The following is a 25,831-nucleotide window of genomic DNA, read 5'->3' on the forward strand; positions in this document are numbered from 1 at the left end:
AGCAGAGAAAAAAATGTGAGATTTCACTTTTTTTGGTTACTAAGTATTTATTCCTGTTAAACTTCATCTAGAAAACCATAGAAAGATCACATAATAAAGCTGTAAAGCAGCTATTCCTTAAAGTGAAAGAAGGTCTAAAAAAGCCTTTTCTTTCTTATAAAATACCCAAGCCTACAGAATAGAAGCTTTCCTAGAAAAAGAGAGGGAAAACCTCCATCTCTAAATGCCTTTGGACTCTTATGAAAAAATTGTGTGGGTCTACAACCATGTTAAATTTGAGGTGTGGCATCACTGATGCCAGATAACTCAACTCTTCTTGCTACCACACAAAAGCCAACGTGTCCTTTGTCAAGGATCCCTGTAAGAACAGTCCCTCAGCTACACCATCCTCTAATGCATTCAGTGGCATTTGGGGGAGAGTGTTCATGAGCCCAGGCCAAAAGCTGTGCCAGGGACCATGCTACCAACTAGACAGTAGAGAAACATAGAATCCTAGAGTCACTTAGGTTGGAAAAGGCCTCTGAGATCATAAATTTCAACCACTAACCCAACACTGTTATGTCCATCACTAAACCATGTCCCTAAGCACCACATCAACACATCCTTCAAATATCTTGAATCAAGGGAGGGTAAGAACAGTACCCTGGCCCTGTTTAGCTCACAGGAAAGTCACAGCCAGGCAGAAGATTCACCAGGTCTCATGTGACACCCACAGGAGGCAATGGAAGAGGTGATCTCCATGCCAGTGCAAGGTAGATGCAGCACATCAGAGCTAACTGTGGTGAGCTGCTCCTCTCGCTGTGGGTAGCTGAGCTAAACTTTCTAAGCCTGCAACAGAACAAGAGACCCAGGTAAACCACACCCTTGAACCCCGAGCCTTCTCCATCCCTAAGGTCCATTTAATGTATTTCCAGCAGTAAATGTCTTGGGTTGTTTATAGTTTTCCTCCTTGTACTGATGGCCTCCCAGCCATGGGAGAGCCCCAGCACCTCCAGGGCACGAGGCAGTAAACTGAAGGCGTACCTGCTCTTTGTGCCTCGGTTCTCTCCCCGCTGAACACGAATGTGAGAAGAACCAAGAGATGGAGGATACAGCACCTTCCCATCATGGACATATCCATATCTCCTTTCTCACATCAGCTCGTCTTTTCTCCGTGGTGCGAAGCTTGCTAGAAATCCAACATGCAGCCTAGAGAGGGAAATAAAGAGCAAGTGTTATCTCACAGCAACACAAACAGCAGCAGTGATGCAAGTCATGAGAGCAACGTTTTGGAGAGTCGCCTCTTCTGCTTGTCATTTTACTTGACTAGACATAAACTGCTCAGACAAAGAGGCAGGAGTTCACCTACTTTTCAAAAGCTATACTTGTTCACTGGCTCTATTCACTGTGAAGCAGCTGAATGGAAACAGGAGAGAGATTACCAGATTATTATACTTTAATTGAGCCCACTGCCAACTACACAATCAGCGCACTGGAGTGGAAACCATTCCTGACCTGGCCCTCCCACGCATTCATCATTAGGAGATACACAACGCAGAGCCCAGATACAAACCACTACAAATCACACACACAACCCGTTGCCACTTCACCCATCGCTGCTTTCAGTCAGTTCAGCAGCCCCAAAAATGACAAATGCTAAAAATACACCACTGTTTTCATATATATATTTGTTGCCATTGGTCCTTCTTTGTAGGAGTAAACTCAGCAGTTTCAAAACATGTCTTTCCACTATTTAGTTTAAAGATGTGCAAAAACTCAGGGTTATCTTCAGTATAAGGTCTTTGGTTTGAGTTGACTGTGAGTGGAGTCACTGAAGTCAGAAGGTATTGTAAGAAGTCAGGCAAAGTGTCTGAGCTGTTAAAAGTTAAGCTGTGTTTTCTAACACTAGATCGACACTTTAAAAAATAAATCTCTTATTGCTCTTGTTTTATTATTTTTTATTATATCATAAAGTCATTGCAGTTTGATCTACTGTTTGCACACCCAGAAGGGAGAAACCAGCTTCCACTCTGCAGCTCTCACTGCCTAAGGCATTATTTTTAAAAACTTTCTCCCAGATTCTGATTCCTTCTTTTCCTCTTTAATGATTCTAATTATTTCTTTGTCCATTTTCTTGGGGAAGTTCTGCCTTCTCAGTGTTTTAACATGCATGTCCGCTTCTCACTGTTGATAGCGGGGTAGAAGTCATGAAGGGGACACTGTCTGATGTAGTTCATTGCTGCAGGGTCGATTATGCCTTCTAGGATATTTCTTTTCAAAGCAATAAGGTTCTGTGGGAATCACAGACAGAAAGAACAGTGGCGTCAGCATTGGTTCAAAACCCATTTTGATCAGTCAGATGCTGGGCCTATCTCTACCACGTATCTCAGCATGTTGTCCTGGTTTAGGAAATTAAAAAGGGGAAAAAATCTTATGAAGTTGTCAAGATGTCGCTATAAATCCTTATCCCCACAAAAAAATACAGACTCTTTCCAAAAGATAAAATACAGGCTATTTTCAGAAGTCTGTATCACATCCAGACAAGGAGAAAAGCAATACATATAATAAATCCTTCACTGCAAATAAAATTTGGAAGTGTCTGCCAACAGTGGAACATAAATACAAGAAAGATTAAAAAAAAAAAAAAAATCGTATTTATTCATGTACCAACTCTAAATACAAAATCAAGCGCTGTAGTTTACACCTCAGCCAGATGATGTCCCTACCAGACAGTGAGGTGTTCAGGTTTGAGCCAGCTGGAAAAGGCTGCAGGGTAAAAAAGGCATGAAAACACCACTGTGCCCTACAGGAGTTAGAATTTCCTTCTAAATAAGCACGTTATTGAAATACCAATCAGGCAGCCGCCTGCAGAGGGATCAGGACAGGCACTGCTTAAAATATCTACAGGAGCCTTCAGCCCAAGGTTTTCGCTCCCCTGGATTTTTTTAGGAAACATTGTTTTTGGGTACTAGTGATGGGACAGCACGTTTGTGGCAGCAGCAAGAGCTGGGAAACCAGATCTGCCAAGCGACATCCTGCACTTCCAGTGCCGAGCTCAAAACGTCCTTTCTCTGTGTCTGGGCTTGCACGGCTGTGAAGTTTTATAAATACATTCTTAAAAACAGTCTTGACCAGCTGCTAACCCACATGAGGCCAGGATAAAAGGAGCAGAGCACCAGCTGGTGTCAGTCAGCAGAACAACTCCGGCTCTGTGAGCAGCGGATGCAGCTCGGTGGATGGGGCTCACTTGGTACATGTGGGATTCTACCCCAGCAGGACTTCCCCCATGGCCAGGCCTGAGGGCTCTGTCTCTAAGGCCTCATTATTCTCCCCTCCTTGCCAAAACGCTTCAAGAACTCATTTCTGCGTTATGAATGCTGCAAGGTGTCTCAGAACAGCCATTTAGGCTAAAAATAGTGGCAAAAAAAAAGCTGCAAATCAAAACAGAACATCTGCTTAAAATCTATAATCATAACTTGTGGTGGCTTTAATATACATTTATGGTTCAATATTATTCTTGCATTCAGGCCAAAATATATAATTTTATCCACTTTTATAGCATGAAGAATTGAACCAAGTCTCTTAACTTGCAACTACTTCATGTACAAATATACCAGTGAGAGAAAATTGCCCCATTCACATCAGCAGGACTCATGTCATGGCAAGGAAGTCTTCAGGGATGTTAGAAGAAAGGTTGGAAATGAAATATTTTTAGTAATGGGTTTTCCATACTTCTTTCTTTCCCACTTCAGTCAGCCACTTTGAGACTGAGCCCAGTTTGAAATTGCAGCAGCTGATCACTATTTATTTCCCTTTCCAGGAGAAATGGTCAAAAAGGAGCCAAAAGTGGTACAGTTTAGGTTTCAGAGTGATCCAAGACTATGAAATTCTCTTTAGTTGACCCTATTTCCAAATGGCCAACATGGATTTTTTTTTATTACTATTATTTTTAGTTCGGCCTATCATGTGGGAATAATTTTGCTCAAAGAGGCCTAAGTCAATGTACATTATTTTAAAATAGCTCCCATTTTCTTTGTATTTCACAAACATCACTTTGGGATTCCCTTGTGATGCATTAAGGGATACTGCAAAAAGAACTGACAAATCCCATCACGTCCAAATTTATCACTGAACTGCGGGTTCTGTGTCTGAGGCTCCATTTTTAATAGTTTAATGGGAAAAAAAGAAGTGAATACTTCTGGCTACATGCAAACTTGATGTGGGAATGGCATCCTGGCTGAGAAGTCAGTAAATGTTAGAGTGAGCCCTCTACACTCAAAATACAAGCACAGCACTAAGCTATTCATACCATCTCACAGTTGAACAAACAATATGCAAAAGATAGGCACGAGTTCTATATAACTTTCAGCTTCAGAATGGCTTTTTGTAGGGGTTAGGATAGAGTTTTAGGTCAGTTAGAATCCATGGTAAGGTCTCTCTAGTTTTGAACAATAAATAAACACTCATTGGGAAATGTAGGGCAAAAAACATCAATAAAAAAAAAAGAGCCAAAGAAGAACTGGGACTTCTCAACACTGCGATTCAGAGAACAAGGATGAAAAACCCTTGTGGAAAAAGAGAAGCAAAACTGTTTGTTTGGAAGTGGCATCTTGAAAAAATAAAAGGAAAAGAAAGGGCAGCCACGGAGAATGTGTCAGAGAAGAAAACTTCACGGCACTTCTACGAGAAGCAATTTGCACTGGCACTGGATATACCCCATCTCAGCCTCTCCAGAGACTGCTCTTCTGTCCTGGTTTGAGAGATGCCATCAACAGCAAAACCCACGTGAGTTAGAGATGGAACAACACAGAACACTTTCTGTGATCTCCTTCATTCTTCAGAGAGTGATCCAGGCACAAATATTCATAAAGCAAAATAAAATAAACCTGGAGTCACAGTAAGACGAGCATTTCAGGAGTGTGATTTAATAAAACCATTTCTACCTCATGCGAGCAAAAGTTCAAAGACCCTACAGGGGCAGCACAAAGACCACTGAATCAAAGCTGAATGCTAAAAGTATGCCCAGTTATGTACTTTAGACACCTCATTAAAATATTCAAGCTCCTACTTGCATTTTTCTAAATTATACCACTGAACTGTCTGTCTCACTGTTAAATTCAAGGGGGGCTGATTCTATTATTGTGCTTGATTTCATCCATTCGTCTGCTGCCACTGAACATCACCATATGCCATATAAATGTTGTAACTATGCTGGCATTCATAATGTGATTTTAAATGTCTTTGGTATGCTCCTCTGAAGAAGAGGTTAGCCGGGGGTGAAAAAGACAGTGTCCAATTACACAGCTTTTCACACACACAAAAAAAAGAAAAACAAATATAAAACCCAGCACACTAATACATCTGACATCTTAGTAGAGTCAGTTTGTTGATTGTGCCTCTTCCAACTACTGAATTAAGCAATTTAATTATCTAAATTATTGCTGATGTGAGCAGGAACCCAATCGTATAAAAGAGAGATAGGACTTTCTTCCCTGTTGATCATCCCATGCAGTTGTGTATCTTTGTTTGATGATTTTTATAGAAATCATCTGATGGCATTTCTGGAAGATGTGCATCTTCTCAGGCCTGATCCAAAGCCAACTGTAGTTAGTGAAAAGAGGGACACTGATTTCAGTGGATGTTGTTTAAAAACCCAAGTGAATAATAGAGCAGAAAACTCTTTGCTAACACCAGAGCTCTTCCTGAGGTATTTTGCTCAACTACAACTGATCCAAAGTCTGCTGAAATCAAGGAGGACACAGTCAGCAGCCCCACAGTATGTTGGATGAAGCCATTCATGCACCCTGCTAGCAGAAAACTCTTCAATGTCTGCTCTAAGTGCTGGCGAGGTTGCAGGGGGTGGGATGTTTCTTCTCTTCATGTGCAACGACAGAATCACAGAATTGTTTGGGTTGAAAGGGACCATCAAGATGATCCCATTCCAACCCCCGCCACAGGGAGGGACACCTTCCACTACCCCAGGTTGCTCAGAGCCCCATCCAGCCTGGCCTTGAACTCTTCCAGGGATGATGGGGCATCCACAGTTTCTCTGGGCTACATCACATCTCAAGAGCAACTTCTATCTCAATCCCTAAAATACTGCTCAGATGCAGAGAGATGGTTAACATGAGTGTGAGCCAAAGCAATCTGTCAGCTTTATGAGAGATGAAATAGGGTGGTGGGAAAGATCAGCAGACCATTCCATCCCATCGCTTTTTTTGCCTTAGCTGAACTATATTACTGCCCTGAAGTACTTGGTGCTGGAACTGCCTGGACCCATGAATGATTAATATTGCTGCAATTGGAAGCAAGTTTGATTGTGCGAGAAATAAAGTCCATAATTTAGGAGGGGAAAAATAATAAATAGCTGTTCCCTAAGTGGCAGGTACCTGTCCAGGAGACAGAACAAAACAGGAGGTGAATGGGGAAAAATACCCTAAACAGGACCATAACCAAGAGTCCTAGAGGGCCATAAAGCACACTCCAAGGATTAACTCAACATGGGCATTTCCTAATTTGCAGCCTGAGAAATGTTCCTTTAACCTCTGTCATGCTGCATGTGCGCACACACAAGGAATCCTGAGAGAAGGTCAGAATTAGAATTCAGCTACCCTTGACTCCTTAACCTATGCTTGGATCATGCATTCCACAAATTGACCCCTCATAAATGCATTTACCATAGATGCTTTAAAACAAGCCCTTACTGGTTGTCTGCCAAATCACTGCTATTCTAAAACACCCTCACTGCTAGAAGAGGACTTTGCAGGGTATTTTTGCCTGCTGCAGCCACGCAGTGTCTGCAGGCTGAAACCTTGATGCAATATCCCCAAGTATAACTTTTCAGTGTTTTGCCCAGAGGAAGTAACTCTAAATTTAAATTGTACTCTTGCATATCAAGCTTAAAAATCTTTCTACTGATTGTCTAAGAAAACCCCAAAGTAATCTGCAATGAAAATCTGTGCGACAGACTCTCTCTTTGGCTTTGGTATCATCGACCAGACTGTAAGCAAAATCTTCACTGTACCATGTGAACACCTGTGTTTATGGACCAGACAAGTGGTGACCCCTTCTCACTTCAGCTAACAAGGAGTTTGAATTTCAAAAGAAGTTCTACATCTAAAAGGTTGGTTCTGTATAAAACACAATTGCTCAAGTATCTTGGTTAGCCTGACTGAAATAGTTATCAAGGAAAAGACCCATGGGAAGTGTCTCAGACTATATGTGAGGTCAAAGGGATTAGAAGAGCTGATAAGGGGAGGCTGATAAGAGGAAGTCTTGCGTATCTGATTTGGGAAAACAATGCCTGAAGAAAGAGTTTGCCCAAGAACCAGGCACCAGCACCTGTAGCACTTGTACTGACAGCTTCTCCCCCAGTGTTTATTTACTCACTGGCAAAGGCAGGAAGAACATCCTGAACTTGAAACTGAAGCATTGGTTCAATATTTCTAGAAGCTTTTTTTTTTTTTTTTTTAATAGCAAAGTAGCCTCTCAGGGCTGCATTTTGTTTGAACCAATTTTTTCCCCTTAATTGTTACTTACTTTCTTTTGCAAAGCTGTAGCCTGCACCTCTTCAGCATGGACCAGGGAACTAGCAACAGAACAGGATACTCAGAGGTCAGTTAACTTGTCATAATCTCATTTTCACTATCCTCTTCCACCCCCAAAAGTTTCTCAAGTATATAATTCAAGTCACGTAGATTGCAAGTCCATTACAAAACATGTTGGTCCATATTCTGCCTCTGCAGTGCCTCATCCTTTGAGGTGCAAATGTATTTGAATCTTGTGGATATTAACACAATGATATTATTAGATACATAATAATTTAGGAATGCTCTTGGGAGAAAACACACTCCAAACTACATTACCCAGTAGCAGGTGCACAGCTCACCCATCCTGATAATGACTTTATTGCACCAGGCTAAGTTAGAAAACTTTGCCTGTATCTTTTTGTCTGCTTCTTTTACACCTAGCACAAGGCTGAAATGTGTCTCATGTTGTTGCTGAAGCAGGATTTGCAGCACACACACATCCTGGAAATGGAAAATCCATCACCTGCAGGTAATCGAAGGCTCACTGGCTGTTTGGGGTAATAGGTAACATTATTCCCAGAGCTTCATACATTCAAATTAACTGCCACTTCTGCCTGCAGGGTGTTCAGATTAGGGAGGAATGATCTAAGCAAGACAAAGACCAAAATGATGTCCAGAAACATTATGGTAGGAACAGTTTGTGGTGGAGTGGAAAATCCTGAGATTCTTCCTCCATACTGCATGTTCAAACTCTTGTTAGTGCAGTATGTACGGAGCATGTTGATTTTGTACAGGGCCACAGAACACCAGTCCTTTGGCCTAAGACCTGTAACCTGTACCAGCAAAGTCCTACAAATCCCATTTCCTCTCAAGCAGAGACTGAGCTGTTCCAACCTACATTAGCTATTAGGAAGACGATTTTAAGACTGAGCCCCTGGAGGCTATTCAATATGAGAGTACTCCACTCTTACAGGGCCAATTTCCTGCTTTTTATATCCTCATGGAAGTTCTTACAGCTCTTGGAATGAAATTTAATATTTTCTTTTTTAGTACAGTAGAGGATTATGTCAGTAAAAAGACCCATATGTCATGGCTTTATATAGTTAGCCAGCAGAGCTGGAGCAAGGAATCAGGATGGGGTAACAGCCTAAACCTATTTGGAAAATAGGCAACATACTTTCTAACAAAGAGAAGCCTGGTGAACGCATTTCCCAGAACTCTTAACTGGGGCAAGGAAGAATTGCTTTGCATTCCTTGCTCTATGCCTTATGATAATGGCCTGGATAACCAGAATCCCTACAAACTCTAGAAATGAGCTCATACCCATTGTCTGTCACTCTCAGGGTTATTAATAGGGCCATGCTAATTGGAGATGCACCACACACTCACCTACCACTTCCCAACACTTCTGCTGAACTAATGACAAAAAATTTCCCAAATACAGGAACATCAATGCCTTCTACTTGCACCATGTGGGTGAATTCCCCCTCCATGTGTTCCGAAAAGATGATGGATATCTAATATAATGAAAGTTTGTTCAGAAACAACAAGTGCATTTGATTAAGAGATTTAGTACTGCAAACCCTTTCCATGGTTTGATTTGCATGGTCTTGGCCCTTGCAATGAAATCCAGAACTCTACTGTGGACACCAACACACCAGCAAAAGTGAGGGATCTGTGAATAAAGGCCATGAAAGTAAGAGGTCTCTCATTACTTTTAGAGGTGCAGATAGCAGGGTTACATCCTCAGCTCTGAACCTTTCCCTCTGTACCCAGCACTCCCACTGTGTATCCACTGCCTGAAATCCACGCAAACTGAGCATCTCCATGCTCTCCTCCACTGAGAACAAGCATGGACATTTCTTTTTTAAAACACCAGAGTGAAAAGGACAGCTAAACAGATATAGGAAGCTTGCAAGCAACCCCTTCCCACCAGGTATTCTAGAAACAGGCCATTCTTTACCTCCTTGTTGCAGCAGGGCCCCAGGGTAGAAAGCAATTCACACCTAGTTGACTTTGTAACAAAGCATTTTGGGAACTGACCTGAAAAAAAAGTGGTACTGGAACCAATGTAGGATTGCCACTTTAATATCTCATAATTGTACAACTCAAATCATTTAAGGCAGGGGCAAGTCTTGGAAGCCCCAGCCACAGAAACCTAAGTTTAGACACCTTACCCAGCATAGGTGTCTGCGGAGTGGCAAGGTTGGATGGAGAATTTAAGACTGAAAATCTTGGAAGTGACTGCCTCCAGTCTCTCTTTGACTCTGACCTGAAAGGTTTTCTTTCTTATGCAAGGAGCTGGGCTAAGAGAAGACAGGAAGAACCATCTCCTCTGACCACAAAGTTCTGCATTGTGGTTGTCTTCACCATGAACAGACTCCTATAAAATGAGAGAAATAAGAAGCATGGCCTCAGTGCAGGGCAGTTTTGAGTGAAGACAAGTTGGATCTTTGATGTCTCAGCCATCTCTGCCCAGCACTGTGGCCACCACCAACATTGGGCATGGAGGAAGGGGAAACACAGGGGAGTCAAGCAGAAGAAGAATTTATCAAGTGTCAGAGATCCTAAGTCCAAGACTGAGATAAAACACACTTTACTCCTCTCAAATTCTGAATGTGACACACAGGAAATCACTGACTGTGAATCATTCCACGATTTTACCATGATCCCAGCAGAAGGAGAACTGCAGGAAAGTTCTGCCTTGTCACTTTTATTGTCATTTCTGCCCCAAGGGCTGTAAGATGGAAAACTAAGTAAGATGGGATGAACAGATCGAGAGCAGCCCTGCTGAGAAGGAATTGAAGGTGCTGGTGGAGGAGAAGATGGACATGACACAGCAATGTGAACTTGCAGCCCAAAAATTCAACCATATCCTGGTCCGCATCAAAATCAGCGTGGTCAGGAGGTTGACCGAGGTGATTCTGCTCCTCTACTCCACTGTCATGAGACCCCATCTAAAGCAACACTGGAAGGATATTGAGCTGTTGAAGCAAGTCCACAGGAGGCCACGGGAAGGATTAGAGGGATGGAAAACCTGTCCAGTTGGAAAGGCTGAGATAATTGGAGTTCTTCAACCTGGAAAAGAGAAGGCTCTAGGAAGACATTAGAGCACCCTTCCAGTACCTAAAGGGGCTACAAGAGAGATGAAGGGGGCCTTTTTTCAAGGACAACACAGTGACAGGACAAGGGTATTGGCTATAAAGTGGCAGAGGGCAGGTTTAGATTGGATATTAGGGAGAAATTCTTTACTTTGAAGGTGGTGAAGCACTGGCACAGGTTGCCCAGAGAAGTTGTGGATATCCTATCCCTGGAAGTGTTCAAGGCCAGGTTGGATGGGGCTCTGAGCAACCTGGTCTAGTGGAAGGTGTCCCTGCCCATGGCAGGGAGATCAGGACTAGGCGGTCTTGAAGGTCCCTTCCAACCCAAATCATTTTATGACTCTGTGAAAACAGAAGATGATCAAGAATGCACTGAAGAGAAGTACAGTAAATAAGGGTCTGACAGATGTAAATTAAACAGGAAAATATGTAGCTGGAGAAAACATGTAAATTATCCCTATTTTCTAACAGGAAGGGCTCTCTTCACCACTGTCACTTACATACATAGAAAGGATAAGATACAAAAGCTTGTGCTCTACAGCCCATACAGAGCTCTCACACCAGGCAGCTGACAGAGGCAAGAGGGCTGTCACTCAGGAGCTGATAAGAGATGTGCTGCTACCCCTGCACCACAGCTGGGTTTGCCTGTCTGTGCTTATAGCAAGGGGTGGGACAGTATCAAATCAATAATCCTGATGTTGGCGGGAAGGGTTTTGAGCCATTTCAACTCTCACCCTGTCCAATCCTCTCCATTCTGCTTCCTTCCTTTTCATTCTTCATGCAAGTTTCAGAAACAGCAGTGGAAAAAAGAGAACGCAAAAAGGGAACAGGCCATGAAAGAAAAAAAGGAATATACAGATCACATGAATGAGACATGAAATAACATTACACTCAGGTCTTCCTAACATTCTCATATCTTCATATTTAAAGTTTTCACAATTAACTCTAAGATTCAGTGCCTCAAGCTGTCTCAAAAAGACCTGAAAATCCAAAAATTAGTTAATTCCCTTTTCCCTACCTCTTCATATGCAATATCCTGAATTTTTACCTTAAAAGAAGAGGGAGCTATTGGGAAAGTAATGTAAGATATCAAAGATTTTACTAAGTAGTTGGGGAGAGGATATATTGAAATGGATAAGGACATAAAGTGTTTTCAGGAAAATAATAACTAAAGCAACATTGGAAAATTTGGTGGAGGAGAAAGGACATGGAAAATTTGTAGAAATGGAGAAATACCTACTTAGACAGCAGTGCTAGAACTTAAAACAAGTTAAATCTCTGCCTTCCTGCATTGTAAAGCTTAGTTTCAAACAGTCTCACACTACACTCTTTTTCTTAAGAAATAGCAGAGCTCTGGCTGGGATTTTTGTCATTTAAGTTTAGGCTGTAGGTCTCTAACTAACATTTTATGTGGTTTTATACTTAAGCTCCTTTCCAGTTCATGGAGAGAATAAAAAAAAAAAAAAAAAAAAAAGAAAGAAAAAATCCATACCCAGATTTATTTTATCTCTTTCTCATGAGGAAGAGTAAAATAAATTAACTACTCACAAGAAGTGTTTATTTTCCCCAGACACAATAAAAGAAGCTTAGACAAAGAGCAAAGATTTAGATATTGGTGTACAAACAGATACCAATATTTCAGCAGATGTCTGTCTGGTCAAGGTGACATAAGAAAGTCAGTCAAAACCAGCAACAGCAAAAGATGGTAAAGGTAATGATAGGAAACTTTATCAAGTTCAGAGGCAGAGGATGAATAGACTTGAGTACAAAATCTTTGCCTAGTGGGGAACAGAAGAAGCACATCTTGACTTCTAAACAGATCCTCCTCCCTGAATGATGAAATTGTCCAAGAAAAGCAGATTGGGGAAGAAGAACCAAAATGGAGCTAGGAAAAGTAGTGTCTTTTTGAACTTTCACACTACTTTCCACAGGGAGAGCTTAAGAACATTCTGTGCAGAGTTCAGTCTCGTTTCTAGGTGAATTATAATGGATATGGGAACTAAAACTATGGGGCACTCCTGGATTGCCTAAAGGGTTACACTTCACTCTGAGTCTTCTCTATCCATGAATTGGATTGGATGAAGCCAGCCCTGATGCTCAGCTGTCCCAAATGCCAGTGGGTGATGCTTTGCTCTCATTGACTGCTCGGAGGCTCAGGACCCTCACCAGGAAAATAAAGGGTACAAAAAGGCCCTGAGCACCTTGGCCTTTCTACATCTGTTTTGGCACTACATTTCCTGCTCCACTCAGGAGCAAGAAGGTAGTTTGCTTTCTTTTCTTTTTGATGCCAAGAAAAATACCAAAGTACTAACACATTGCCCTGGGCAGACATGCACATGAATTGACATCATATACAAATAAGAAAATATTTCAAACACAGTTGTTGTCTGAAGAGTAACTGTTCTGATCTATCTGTTGCCAAATTAAAAAAAGAAAGAAAAAAGGATGTGATTGTGCTTGTTTTGCTGTTTTGTCTTTGTTAACAAGACTGACAGCCTGTTCTTTAAGAGATAAAACAGGTGTTATAACTTGTTTTCCACAGATACATATGAGACCTAATTTGATGTATGAAAGTTTGTCATATTCATGTCAATGTATTCAGAGAACAACACTTACTTACAGATTAGTACAGCTGAAAGAGACAATAACATGCAGTCTGACCTGCTGGCCAACTTAAATCCAAAATTATTCTTAACAATCCCAGTATATCATCTATATCTTGTTCAAAGCTGCAGTACTTTTCCTGATCTATAGAACTATCAGTTTTGATGTATGAGACAGAACATTCCCTCACTAGGACTAGAAAGCTGTTTGAGTGCTCAGCTACCATTGCCTGATGCACTTGGTCTCTAGAATTAATGCATTCATCTTCTGTTTGCAGTGTCATGTTTTAATCTGAAACCTTTCCCTGTCTTCTAGGGCCCAGAACAAGTTGCTCGACTGGTGGTTAATCATAAAAGAATTGTAATTTTTCCATACTAAGGTAAACACGAAAGCCCACAATGCTATTAGCTGTTTCTTGGCCTAAACACAATCCCAAACAGACAAATAAGTAAGAAATTAAGTAACACATTAGCTCAGCTACATCAGCAATGTTTCACTTGCACAAAAAAGAGAAAAAGAAAAAAGTTTTCAAGCTCCTTGCCTTCTTCTGCTCTGTGCAGAAACTGTAAACACAGCTGGTGCTCAACAGTGCCTGCTTAAATGGAGAAAATCTAATCACAAGGTGATATTGAACCCTCAAACTGAGAAAAACTTTTCAACTACACAGCAAGTACCTCATGAAGTTCTGCACAAAACCCTGCTAGTAGCTATAGCAACTGTATTCACTGTATTTTTACTGGGAAATGCTTTTTAAAGCTACGTAAGAAAGCATATTTTTCAGCCGTTATCTACATATCCAACTTCCAGGCTTTTTGATGCAATCCTGCTCCCCATTCAAGCCTCCACACCCCCTCTTCCACTTGGCATGCATGGCATGTGGGTTGCTGGGGTTACTCCCAAATTCAGGGAAGGAATTTTCTTTCAAAAATTCAGCAGGCTTAAATCAAAACTGCTGAACTGTGGCTTTCATTTCCAGTGAAATGCCATGCCAGCACAAATACTTAAAATCTCTCAGGCAAATCGGACATCCAAGAGAATTACACTTAGAGCAGTAACTGGTGTATACCCCAAAACACTATAAAGGGGATAGGAAAGGAAATATCTATAAGAACCCTAATTTGCTAGACCTGGAGAGATAAATTTTTATAAAGGCATGCAATCATAGGACAAAGAGGAATGGCTTTAAGCTGAAGGAGGGCAGATTTAGATCAGATATTAGGAAGACATTCTTCTCTGTGAGGGTGGTGAGGCCCTGGCACAGGTTGCCCAGAGAAGCTGAGAGTGCCCCATCCCTGGAAGTGTTCCAGCTTGGATGGGGGTCTGAGGAACCTGGTCCAGTGGAGGGGAGTTGGAACTAGAGGATCTGTAAGGTCGCTTCCAGCCCAAACCACTCTGTGATTCTATGATTTGCTGCATTAGAATTCTGGTCTTGCTGCATTTGCTTGCTAGCAAGTGCTGAAATGCTACAAAACTTCAACATTACATGTGGTATGACAGCTTTGGAGAGCCACTGTACTTAATTCATGTCACATAAATGTGCCTTCCCATGGCACAGTCTTCTCTGCACGACTGGCACCATACAGTACAACAGTCAGGTTTGACATTTACCTGTTGAGAGGGATTTCCCCCACCCTTGAAATGTCTTTGTGAGACAGATGAGAGTGCTGCTGGTTCCCTGTACTGGATCAATCTTCTGAGCAGAAGACTGGTGCGGGCTTAACTCTTCTCTTTGGTGGTCCCATCCACATGAACCATAGCTTTGACTCTCAAGTCTGAGAGAGAAAAGCACCATCTCCTCACATTTGGTCTCCCCTTTGAGAAGGCAGAATTTTATTTCCCTCTGAGGTGTAAGAAACAAAAGATTGAGAGAATAATGCAGGTCTTCAGTCTTTATACTGAACTTCCACTAGTGAAGTCTTTGGAAAAATGTTTATTGCAGCAAATTGAAAAGCGTGTCCGCCCTCACACCCCTCAAGTCTCTTCTCACTGTCAATAGGCCACTTCTTGCTTTTCCACACCACTGCATTAGTTTGATGTATCGATTCATTTATTCACATGAAGCAGCTTGTCCACCTCACCTATAACTATACTATTTATGAAAAGTTCACCATGGAAAACAAAACAAAATGCACAAATAAATCCTTCATAGACTGTAAGATTTTTTCCAGAAGATTTGCTTTGGGATGTTATTCATAAAAGCCAGTTCTATTACTTTTCTAAAATATTCAGTTATATCCACAGGAATGCCACTAGATATCCATAAGACCACTGTTTTCCCTGTTTTTGTGTACTTCATAGCTAATGTCCTTGTAAGGTTCAAAGTATTAAAAGACAGAAATAATATTAAAATCTATAATAAAAGTTTGAGCATTAAAACTTTTGATGTCCACCATAAGCTAGAACAGAGCTGCAATTCAGGGCAAGAGAAACACTATGTCACACATTGCTGTGATGTTATCACTGATGTTATTCAACATTCCAATATATTAAAGCATTATGATACCTGGAAAATATTCACAAGTTGTCATCTTGATCCTAATAACATCCTAGGGGCAAAAAGATTTTTTCCCCCTATACCAACGTGCAAGAGTGTCAGGTTTATAACTCTTGTCTATGAATTACACCAGGAGGACTCAGTTTCGCTGGCAACAATTCAAACCCAGGAAAGTCAGGACAATGAAGTGACTTCAAAGGAGCATGAGTTATTGGAAAGATCATGCAAGAGCAGGCTAAGTATTCAACCTTAACATGGTTCAGTTTCATCAGATTCCAAATTGCAGGAACCAATTACTTTTTGTCACAGCAAATCTCTCATACCTCAGAGCCTGGCTCCATCTTGATGTGCAGCTGCAACTCTATTAGTGTAAATCAAAAATAAAAAAATGAAAACAAAACCAACAACCACAAAAAAAAAAAAAAAAAAAAAAAAAAAAAAAAAAAAGCAAACCCAAACTCCAAAGGACACACACAAGTGCAAAGTCTGAATAAAGCCACACAGACCCTGATGCTGAGGCTGACCCACCTTTCTGCAGAGGACAAGCTCTTAAAATAAATGTTACCAAAGCACTGAAATCCATTCAACAGTTACTCTAAGATGATTCTACTTAATGAGAGACTTCTCTTCAGCCACAAGTTATAAATAGGAGCATTGCCTTTGCATAGTGTGAATCTCACAGCAAGGGGAACATTTCTAAGGGAAATTCAGATATTTAATCTAGGAATGGACTATATCACCCCATTTCTCATTTTAGGAAAAGAATGAGAGGAAGGAGAAGTATTTTTCCATCCATGTGTCTCTGAGGCACATTAAGACCTACCTTATTCCTGAGCTCTGTCCTGCAGCAGAGGATTGCCTTTAGGAATGCTTTTCCTGCAGGCTACAGCCCTGCAAGTAAACAGGCAGGGACGGGCCGGATGTGGGCAGAACTTGGGAACTTCTCTACCCCTCCCAGGGACCAAAGTAGCCTCAGAGCCACCACAAATGCAGAAGACAAGGATAGTAAGGAAGGGCTACCCCTGCCGTGGTGCCTCCCATGATTGCTGCCCTCGGCTCCTCTGCCTGGCCAGGGGAACACACAGGCACAGCTTAACACCCCTTCCCTCTGCTGGCAGATCCACCAGAGCGTCTCCTCGTCCCAGGATCAGCACTCATGGACTGAGGATTTCACTGGGGTTGGCAGATACCCGTTTAATTCAGATTGCTGCCTGGCACTCGCAGGTCAGTGGCTTCTAGTTTGTGATTTCGAGTATCTCCTGACGAAATTGCCTAGGAAGGATGTTACCAGAAATCTTCCAGCTCACCTGGTTTGCTGAAGAGAGCAGTCTGAGGGCGTTATTTTTTCACAATATTGTCATATACAATTTTTAAAAAACAATTAAGTCATCATTTTAAACCTACAAGTTTTGACAATTATTGAAAGCATTAGAAAAGATATGCATTTTTAAACTTACACATTTTAAAAATTAAGCATTTTTAATAGTTCAGGTATGCCTTCTGAAATTATCACGTCAGTGGAAGCCAACACAGACAATTGTTTTATTAAACACCACACCCTGAGATATGTGATTTAGTCTTTGCTGGCTCTGCTGATTTAGTAGCATGGCTCACAAAAGGATCGATGTTCAGGCAATCCCACCGGTATCTCAGCACACCTCTTAGCAGATTAAAGCACTCCGTAATTTTTTATTGGAATGACAGAATCTGTCTCTAAATAAAGACAACACAATTGAAGCATCAATAAATTGGGAGTCATTTTCCACTTAAGTCTGTGTAACATCAAAGACACTGTTGAAACCTTAAATCACAGAAAATAATTGCTGGTGACAGAGTCCTTCTTAAGCTTCATGGATTTATTCCCAGAAAACATTAAGCCCATGGGAAAGATTACATTAATTTTTTATTACTAGTTCCCATTCTGCTTGCACACTGTTTAGAACAAATCCAAAAAAATTGGTTTTTACTGTCTAAGAAAGCATCAGTGGGAACAAGGTCAGAGGCCTCTCCCCAAATTCAGGTGATACAATGAAGGACCTTAGCAAAAGAATTTTTGAGCCTTAAATATAGAGTTGAATATAAAGTAATCCCTGAGTAAGGCCTGAATACCCACCCATACAGAAAATCTACTTATTTTCATCAACAAGTTTTCTCATTAGAAGTTTGAAATTTGGGACCCTACAGCACAGAAGCAGGCACTGAACTAGACATGCCTGCCATGTTTTGAACATGGTCACTAAAGTGAGCAGTATTTTCAGTATTTCATCCTAACACTTTCACTCGAGTGGCACCACTGATGGGGAATTAGCTCAAGTGGTAGAGCGCTCGCTTAGCATGCGAGAGGCAGCGGGATCGATGCCCGCATTCTCCAGTGTTTTCAGAATTTATTTCATTATGAACCAGATGGCAGCATGTGAAATTGTTCTGAGATGAGCTCAGTTGGTCAGAGCCTGGTGCTGATAACACCAAGGTTGTGGGTTCGATCCCCGTGGGGACCATTCACGTCAGAGCTGGACTCGATGAGCCTTGTGGGTCCCTTCCAGCTCAGGCTATTCTGTGCTTCTGTGATCATTGATGGAAGATGTGTTTACTCTCCTTCTAGTATCAGACTAACTTTTTTTTTAATTTAGTAAGAAATGGGTTTCATATTTCTCCTTTCTCCTAGCAAATAATAGCACAAACTTTTGAAAGTTTTTCCCTGGTATCTAATACTTTACAAGCTCCTTCTTCAATTGTTAGCTTTTAGCTCCCATTCTTTTCACTTTTTGTGATTTTGTGTCCCAGGGGATGAAATTCAGAGTGTTTTGTGATTCAGTTTGACTTCTTCAAGAAGGCCAAAAGTTTGTCTTTTGTGAAAAATCATGAGGTAAAAGAACCATCTCCTGTAAAATAAAAGATTTCACAAGTCCTAGGACCAAAGGAAAATGCTGCTTAGGTGTGAATTATGTGGTTTAGATGATTATTGAGCCAATAATCATTCAAATTCTTGGGAAGAAGACTCTGCTCTTGGCAGCAGGCCATACAGTTGAAACAACAGCAATTCCAGAAGCATGAAATGCTGATCACTGACTCTCTTCAAAACCCTCTAGGACAGCAGGGACCTGGTGCAAAACCTACAAGACTCCCCTGGTCACTTGTCCACTGCTCAGGCGTCCGGGTGCTGCTCTTGCAATGAGAGCAGCTACCAAGATGGAGTTTTTCACGAAGAAATGCAAGTTAGGCAATGAATAAAAAAATGCAGGCAGGTGGTGAGAAAAATAGGGTTATAATGAGACTCTTCACCTGTCACCTGGTCTTTAAAATGCCATTTTTTAGGTGGGGATAGGGGATGGATTTCAGATGAAGAAGATGTGGATGCCCCATCCCTGGAGGTACAAGGACAGGCTGGATGGGGTTTGGAGCAAACCGGGCCAGTGGAAGGTGTCCCTGATCATGGCAGGGGGTGGGAACAAGATGATTTTTGAGGTTCCCTTCAACCCAAAAAATTCTATAATTTCTATGGTTCATTTTGTATAAAATTGTGACAGACTCAGAATTAAGATCAGTTCAGCTGTCCAAGCCCCACACCAAAACAAGGCCCTCCTGTCCCACATTATCTCAGCTGGGACAGGAGCAAAGGGTGCCCTGTTTACCAGACTTGATCCTTCTGTGGAAAGATTTACCTTGTAATAGACAAGATTTCACTAAGCCCATGAGTACACAGCATTAAAAGTCCAAAGGGGCTAATATCTCCCATTCTTCCCAATGGTACTGAAGGAGAAAAACTCTCCTACGAGCTTTGCAGCCATCCAATTCAGCATCATGTCACAGAAGACAGAAGGGATTATCACTTATCATCTGATCGGGCAAACAAGTTAGCCAAACAAGAAGAGCTGGTAATGAGGCAGAAAAGCTGTTTGCACATGGCCCAGATCCTCCCACCTAGGCATGAATCAAGAGTATTCATAATACTGCTGTTTAATTGAGAGACTCCATAGATAAAGGCCAATTTTTAATTGAGACACTCGAGTAGATAAAGGCCAAGTTTTTGCAGACAGCGTAGGACTGACAAAAGAAAAAATCCATTCTCTGCGGAACTTCTTAATGACAAATCAGAATTAATAAACCTTGTCCTATTTGTAACTAAGTGTAAATAAGTGAAATGATCATTTATGCAAGTGTCTGTTTCACAGGAAATTGTTGCCTACCATGTTCCAGCAATTATTTTGGTTTCAAAGCAACACTGGCTTCGTGTCAGAATTGTCTTAAACTTGCACTAAATCAACCCAAAGACTGGTATTCCCCAAAGCCAACTTATTTCCTCCTCTTCCACGGACCCTGGATGAGAGAGGGGTTTTTAAAAACAATGTGCAGTCCAACAGCCTAATGCTACCTCTGCCATCTTTGACACTCAGCTGTACGACATCACTAACACTTTGTGTATCTCCTGAAAGATCCTAAATCTGATACCTGGGATAAATAGTCACATCACCCCTCTACAGCTATTCCAGACCCTCCTGCTCACCCAAACTGTTTTTTTAATCAATACAAAATTTTTCAATTTATTGACAGAGAGATACCACTGATACTGGGTCAACAGACATGGCTACTCCACGCTGCTGTGGGCAATCAGTCCTGCTGAGACTCTGCTGAGCCTTATTGAAATGATGAGGTTTCCTCTGACCAAATACAGAGATTTACAGTGTAGTGTCTGAGTAAACCAGCTGCCAGCCCTCTATAATACATAAAGAGGAACAGACACTTCTGGGGAGTAACATATTTCAAAAAGGTCAGACAAATTACCCTGAAAAACTTTGTATTTTTTCCACCATTTTAAGGCAGCAAGGGATGTCTGGCTGAGACTGAGGATCAACAACAGACATCTAAATCTAGGTGAAGTGACCCAGCATGACATCTTGGACAGGAAAGGCCCATCTCCACACACACTCAGCCTCTCTGCTTGAGGCAGACAGACCCAAGAGAGGTAAATGCCACACAAACCAGTGTCACAGCCTCTTGTCCTGTGTTATGTCCATCCATGCCATGGGCCACTGCAATTATGTAAGGGAATTAAGCTCACAAAATGATGCATCTGCAAGTCACGAATGAAGAGAGGTACAGAGGCATAGAGCTAAGGGGAAAAGTGACACTGGTTAAAACAGAGTTATTCCTGCTTATTTCTGGTGGGATTTTTCTTGTATAGTTTTGATTTGGGTTGTTTTGTTCATTTGGGTTTTTTTGTTTTGTTGGTTTTCTGGTTTGTTTTGTTTTGTTTTGTTCTGTTTTGTTTTTTTCTTCTGAATCCTAAAGACCTACAAAACTGCCAGCAACTCTTTCAACTAGGGGGACAGACTTTCCAAAACTCCCCAAAACTCAGTGCACCCTCTGTGGCTTCCTTGGCTAGGCAGAACATGCCTTAGAAGTTACTGCCTTCAAAAACATTCTCTGGGGGAGAGACAGGGAGCAGAGCCATAGACATGAAAATGAGGAGAAATTGAAATAAGAGTAAATAGATTTAAGTTGTTTATCATACCAGTGGAATCTGGTATAAGGGTACTTGATGCTTTATCTGTTTTCCTACATGTTATCAGTCTTAGCTCAGAAAACTGCTGAAGGAAATCAGCAGCTCTTTGACTTCCCTGTGTCACCACATCCAAAATTAGCAACTTAATTTTGTAGCCCACTCGTAACTGCCACAGCCTGCCTGGGGTCATGGCCCATAGTCTGGGAACAGCTGCTAAGGGAAGTGAAAAGGATGCTAAGGGAAGAAAATGTGGCAGTAAAAATATATACCGAAAATGAGAAAAAAATCCAAGGCAGCAATAAAAATAAATAATGGCAGAACAGCAAATTTAAAAGGAGAAGAAAAAAGTAGCCAAATATATACAAATAGCTTGAGTAAAAACTGAACAGAAAATGTACTCAGTAATAAACCCAAGGGATGGCAAAGAAAGGAGCTAATATAAGCCCAGTTATAAACTGTTTTAATTTTGGAAATCAATCATAAAAGTACTTATCCGTATAATTAAGAAAAACCTCCAGAAAACATAAAAACCACTCTCAGAAACACTCTAGAGGTGGTACCATAATTAAACAGCAAAGCAGGACAAGGGAAATTGCCTTGAAACAGCTCAAGGTGGCTTATGAAATATCAGACTTGAACAAGGATTGTCAACCCATCTGTTAGGAATGAGCCACACTCCTGCCCCAGCCTCCCAGGGCAGCTGAACAGATTTATTATCTATGTTAAAGCACTGTCCTTTAAAAAAGAATGGTTTTTGTTTTTCTTCTTCTTCTTCTTTCAGCAGGATATGAAGCACTGTCCATGGCAGAGCTACACCATCAGGTCCTGTGTCCAGACTGAGCATCCTGGGCTGTGCTGCTGCAGATCATGGAAATGAGGCAGATCTGAGCTTTGTCAGTGCTCACACAGGAACAGGAGAATTCCAAGTGCTACAGAAGAGCAGTGCCTTGCTGTCTCTTGGCTGGTGCTGAACTAATTTCCCAGTCAGGATTTAAAACCACTGTGCCTGACCACCCTGTCTAGACCCAGTCAGTGGGGTTTGCTGCAGATTTTCTGGTATATCTTGAAAAGATAAGCACTGAGAAACATTCTTTTATCAAGCATTACAATGGACTGAAAACCATGTGTTCCTTTCCTTGTAGATTCATTAGGATATTTAATTTATTGTGAAGAAAAAGCAGTCCTACCTCTGAAATAGATAAAGGGTTTCAGGGATGTCCAGCACCAGAAGTGCTGTGAAATAGGTACCAGCTGCTGTTTCATTTCTAGGAACTGCAGTGGCAATCAAGAGAGTCCACACAGATTATCTGTAGCCCTTATCTGCTGGTGAAGTTGGAATTAGTGAAGTTCTGTCGTACAAGAGGTCATTAGTTTCACACTAAGTATGGAGCCAGCAGAAATCCCCCAGTACCGCTAAACTTTACAGCTCAAAGAAAATCTTTGCAATCAATAGGCAGAGTAATTCCTCCTATGGCAATCAGTATTAACCAGGTTGCTCTGGAAGGAAATACCTGGTGCTGACCAAGGGAACACAATTCAACATGGTTGAGCACTGAAAAAAATTGCATTTGGGCAATAAGCAGTCAAACCACAACCAAGTATTGACTAAGCTTAGAACAAAGACCATGAGTCCAAAAATAATTAAATCTGTCAATAGTTTAAACTTGCCCTCAACTGTGAAGTGAAATATGGCAGTTTTGACATCTCTTATTAAAATCACTTAAGAATCAATATTCAGGACATAACAATAATCATATCAAGTTGCTTATACCGAACTCAGGGGATACTTCTGTTCTGCAAAGAATCAAAGATTAATTTCTAAGGAACTGAATCAATGCAAAGTAAATAGATTCTGATGAGCTGGAGAAGGATAACTTACATCTACTGCATAGTAGATGAGCTCTGTGGTAACAGCACTCCCTGAGCAGAGGAAATCTACACAACTGCATAATCAGGACTGACAGCACTTGCAAAACATGACCTGTAACTCTGTTTCATTCATTCCTAATGAATAATCAAGCCTAACTCAGCTTGGAGAAGCTTTGTGGCATGTGATCAGATCAGGTACAGGTTTGGCACTTTTTGGCCAGCTCTGCAGCCCCACACACCCTGGGCTGGGATCTGTGACTCCTCAGTGGGCTCCCAGGACAGGCTGCTTTGCTTTTTCTGTAGAGCAAGGATTTGCAAGTGAGTACCAGAGCTCACAGGCACCTGCCCAGTATTTACTGCTGAATTTCCTCCGTACTAGGAAAGAAATGGGAAGTTTTTAGAGAGTATTCATACTGCTTTACAGGAAGAAGCTTTCTAAAGTCAAAACACTTCCAGAAATCTCAGACCCTTGTTACTGTACACAGAGGTACCAGATATTTGCCATGAAAACCTCAATGTAATAAAGAATAGCAACTCAGCCCACTTTGATCTCCCAAATGTACTTTTTTTTTTTAGGTTGCATCTGGCAGTACAAGGAATCAAAAGGTGGCTCACTACTTGCATCACCTGATTTGTGAAATAAATTTTCCAATAAACAACATATCTGTTGTATATCAATAATTGTTATTACAGAGATGGGTTGTTGCTTTTTTTTCCCCACTCCAGATTAAATCTCCAAGCTATAACACAAGTCCCTGGTAGGTCATGTATCCACCATCAACCCACCTACTGCCAATCCTGAATCAGTTTTCTCAGGGCAGTAACAGTGTGTGCATACTTTTTCTTTGCTATGAGAAGTATTGAGCTATTCAACTGACCTTTTAGTGATGCTGAAAAATAAATATTATCAGTCCACCCCCACCCTCATATTCAGACTAGAAAGGAAGAAGCAACTTGTCCCACAAGCAGAACTATCCATCCTGTTTCGTGGCTCACATTCACATGATAATTTTTTTCAGCCTAGTCAGTGGAGCTGGACATCAGGAGTAAAGCAGGAAGAAGAAATCAGGGCATACTCCCCCCACCCCTTGCCCCCAGCCAAGCTCCTCTGCTGTGATTGCGAGCCCAGGGTTTGTAATTGCTGATCACAACCCTCATGGCAGCCTGCACCAGCAAGGGCAAAGGAGATCACATAAAGGAAAAATCCTGAGAGGGAAAACGAGGGCTGTAGGGATCTGTGTGCTCCACTGTTATCTCTGAAGAGAAGACCTGTGAGGAGGTTGGTTTCTTCTTCCAGGTCACAGGGATAGGACAAGAGGAAATGGCCTCAAATTGCACCAGAGGAGGTTTAGATTGGAGATTATGAAGAATTTCTTCACTGAAAGTGTTGTCAAGCATTGGAAGAGGCTTCCCAGGGGAGCTGTGGAGTCACCATCCCTGCAGGTATTTAAAATGCATGTGGCACCTGGGGACATGGTTTAGTGGTGGACACAACAGTGCTGGGTTAATGGTTGGACTTGATGTTCTTAGGGGTCTTTTCCAACCTAAACTGATAATTTATTCTCTGATAATTTAATTTAATTTAATTTCTCTGATAATTTAATTTTCCAACCTAAACTGATAATTTATTCTCTGATTCCATACTTATCAAGAAATCAGCTCCAGCTAGTGTCTCTTTGCAACTAAAATTCTATAAATGTTGCAAATTGTTACAGAATATATTATTCAATTAATAAGAAATCAAGATGCTTTGAACTAATATAGACCTTCTGATTTGTTTGGGGTATTTTTAGGAACTTAAGGCCACAATTCATGTGAAACCTCCTTCTAATATTATCTCATTCACAGCTGGAAGATTTGACTGTTCACAGATTCAGTGACTTGCCAAAGGCTGCCAGTGCAACATCCTCAATCCATAGTTCCTGACTACACTTCAATGAGCTGCATTGTTAAGGTAAAAACCCTTAACTTCACCTGTTATTTACTGACCCTTGATGATATTTATAAATCAAGAACATTAGGACTAAGACCTCCTCTCCCCGGAAAAAAAAAAAAAACCCAACCAAACAAAACCTAGCAGTATATTTTAAACAAAATTTGAAATTAAAAACTGTAAAATAAATGTTATGATTATTGCCTTGTGAGTTTTCACTTGCTTGCAAAGGAGAAGGCAAGTCTGAGTGAACCTTGAGCAGATCACTTCAGGACTTAAGACCTGCAAGCCTCCCAAAAGCACCATGGGAGAGCTTTGCAGAAGTTTCTTTCTGCAGAATGCATTCCTCTGCTTGGCTCCGCTCATGGAGCTGGAACAGCCATCTCAGCCAAGCTTTGCTCCTGCCAGCTTCAGAAGCCTGATGTGATTTCCACTGAAGGGGATCACTAAACTTCCAGCAGCAACTAGAAGAAGCCTCTAGGAAAACACCAAGTAAAATCAAGCACATGATGAAGAAAATTGCCAGAATGAGTTTGTGTCCAAAGGGGATTAGGTTCCAATATGTCCATTTTCCTGTGTTTTTCCTGCTGTACCTGCATTTGCTACAAGAATTTAAAAAAAAAAATGTTCACAGTTCCTCAGTTACAGTTCAGTGATTTCTGTAGATGCTGTCTCCCCCTTTCCTCACTCCCCAAACATGAGTTCTCAAACTCCAAAACATCTTTTTAACAGCTGGTAGTGCCTCATGCAAAGTGAGCAGCACCCAGTAAGGACCCAACATTCCTGAATTTAGACTCACTCAGCCATGGAAAGACCTGC

General features: G+C 41.3%; 1 protein-coding gene and 1 non-coding gene across 3 annotated transcripts in view; one reads left to right on the top strand and one right to left on the bottom strand.

The window, feature by feature from the left end:
* Window positions 1-25,831, bottom strand: part of COL22A1 (collagen type XXII alpha 1 chain) — a 227,815-nt gene that overhangs the window by 199,130 nt on the left and 2,854 nt on the right. Inside the window, exons 1-2 of one of the 2 annotated variants that reach the window (XM_048287055.1) lie at window positions 16,531-16,611; window positions 1,024-1,188 (exon numbers count right to left, since the gene is read on the bottom strand). In XM_048287055.1, coding sequence (XP_048143012.1) covers window positions 1,024-1,120 — 97 coding nt within the window. In that variant the 5' untranslated portion in view covers window positions 1,121-1,188; window positions 16,531-16,611. Of the gene's footprint in view, window positions 1-1,023; window positions 1,189-16,530; window positions 16,612-25,831 lie in introns of those variants that run through there. The other variant, XM_048287054.1, reaches the window with a different exon arrangement.
* Window positions 18,006-18,078, top strand: TRNAA-AGC. The gene has a single exon. It is a non-coding gene; the product is annotated as a tRNA-Ala (tRNA).

The sequence above is a fragment of the Corvus hawaiiensis genome, chromosome 26 (genome assembly GCF_020740725.1).
Source record: "Corvus hawaiiensis isolate bCorHaw1 chromosome 26, bCorHaw1.pri.cur, whole genome shotgun sequence".
NCBI lineage: Eukaryota > Metazoa > Chordata > Aves > Passeriformes > Corvidae > Corvus > Corvus hawaiiensis.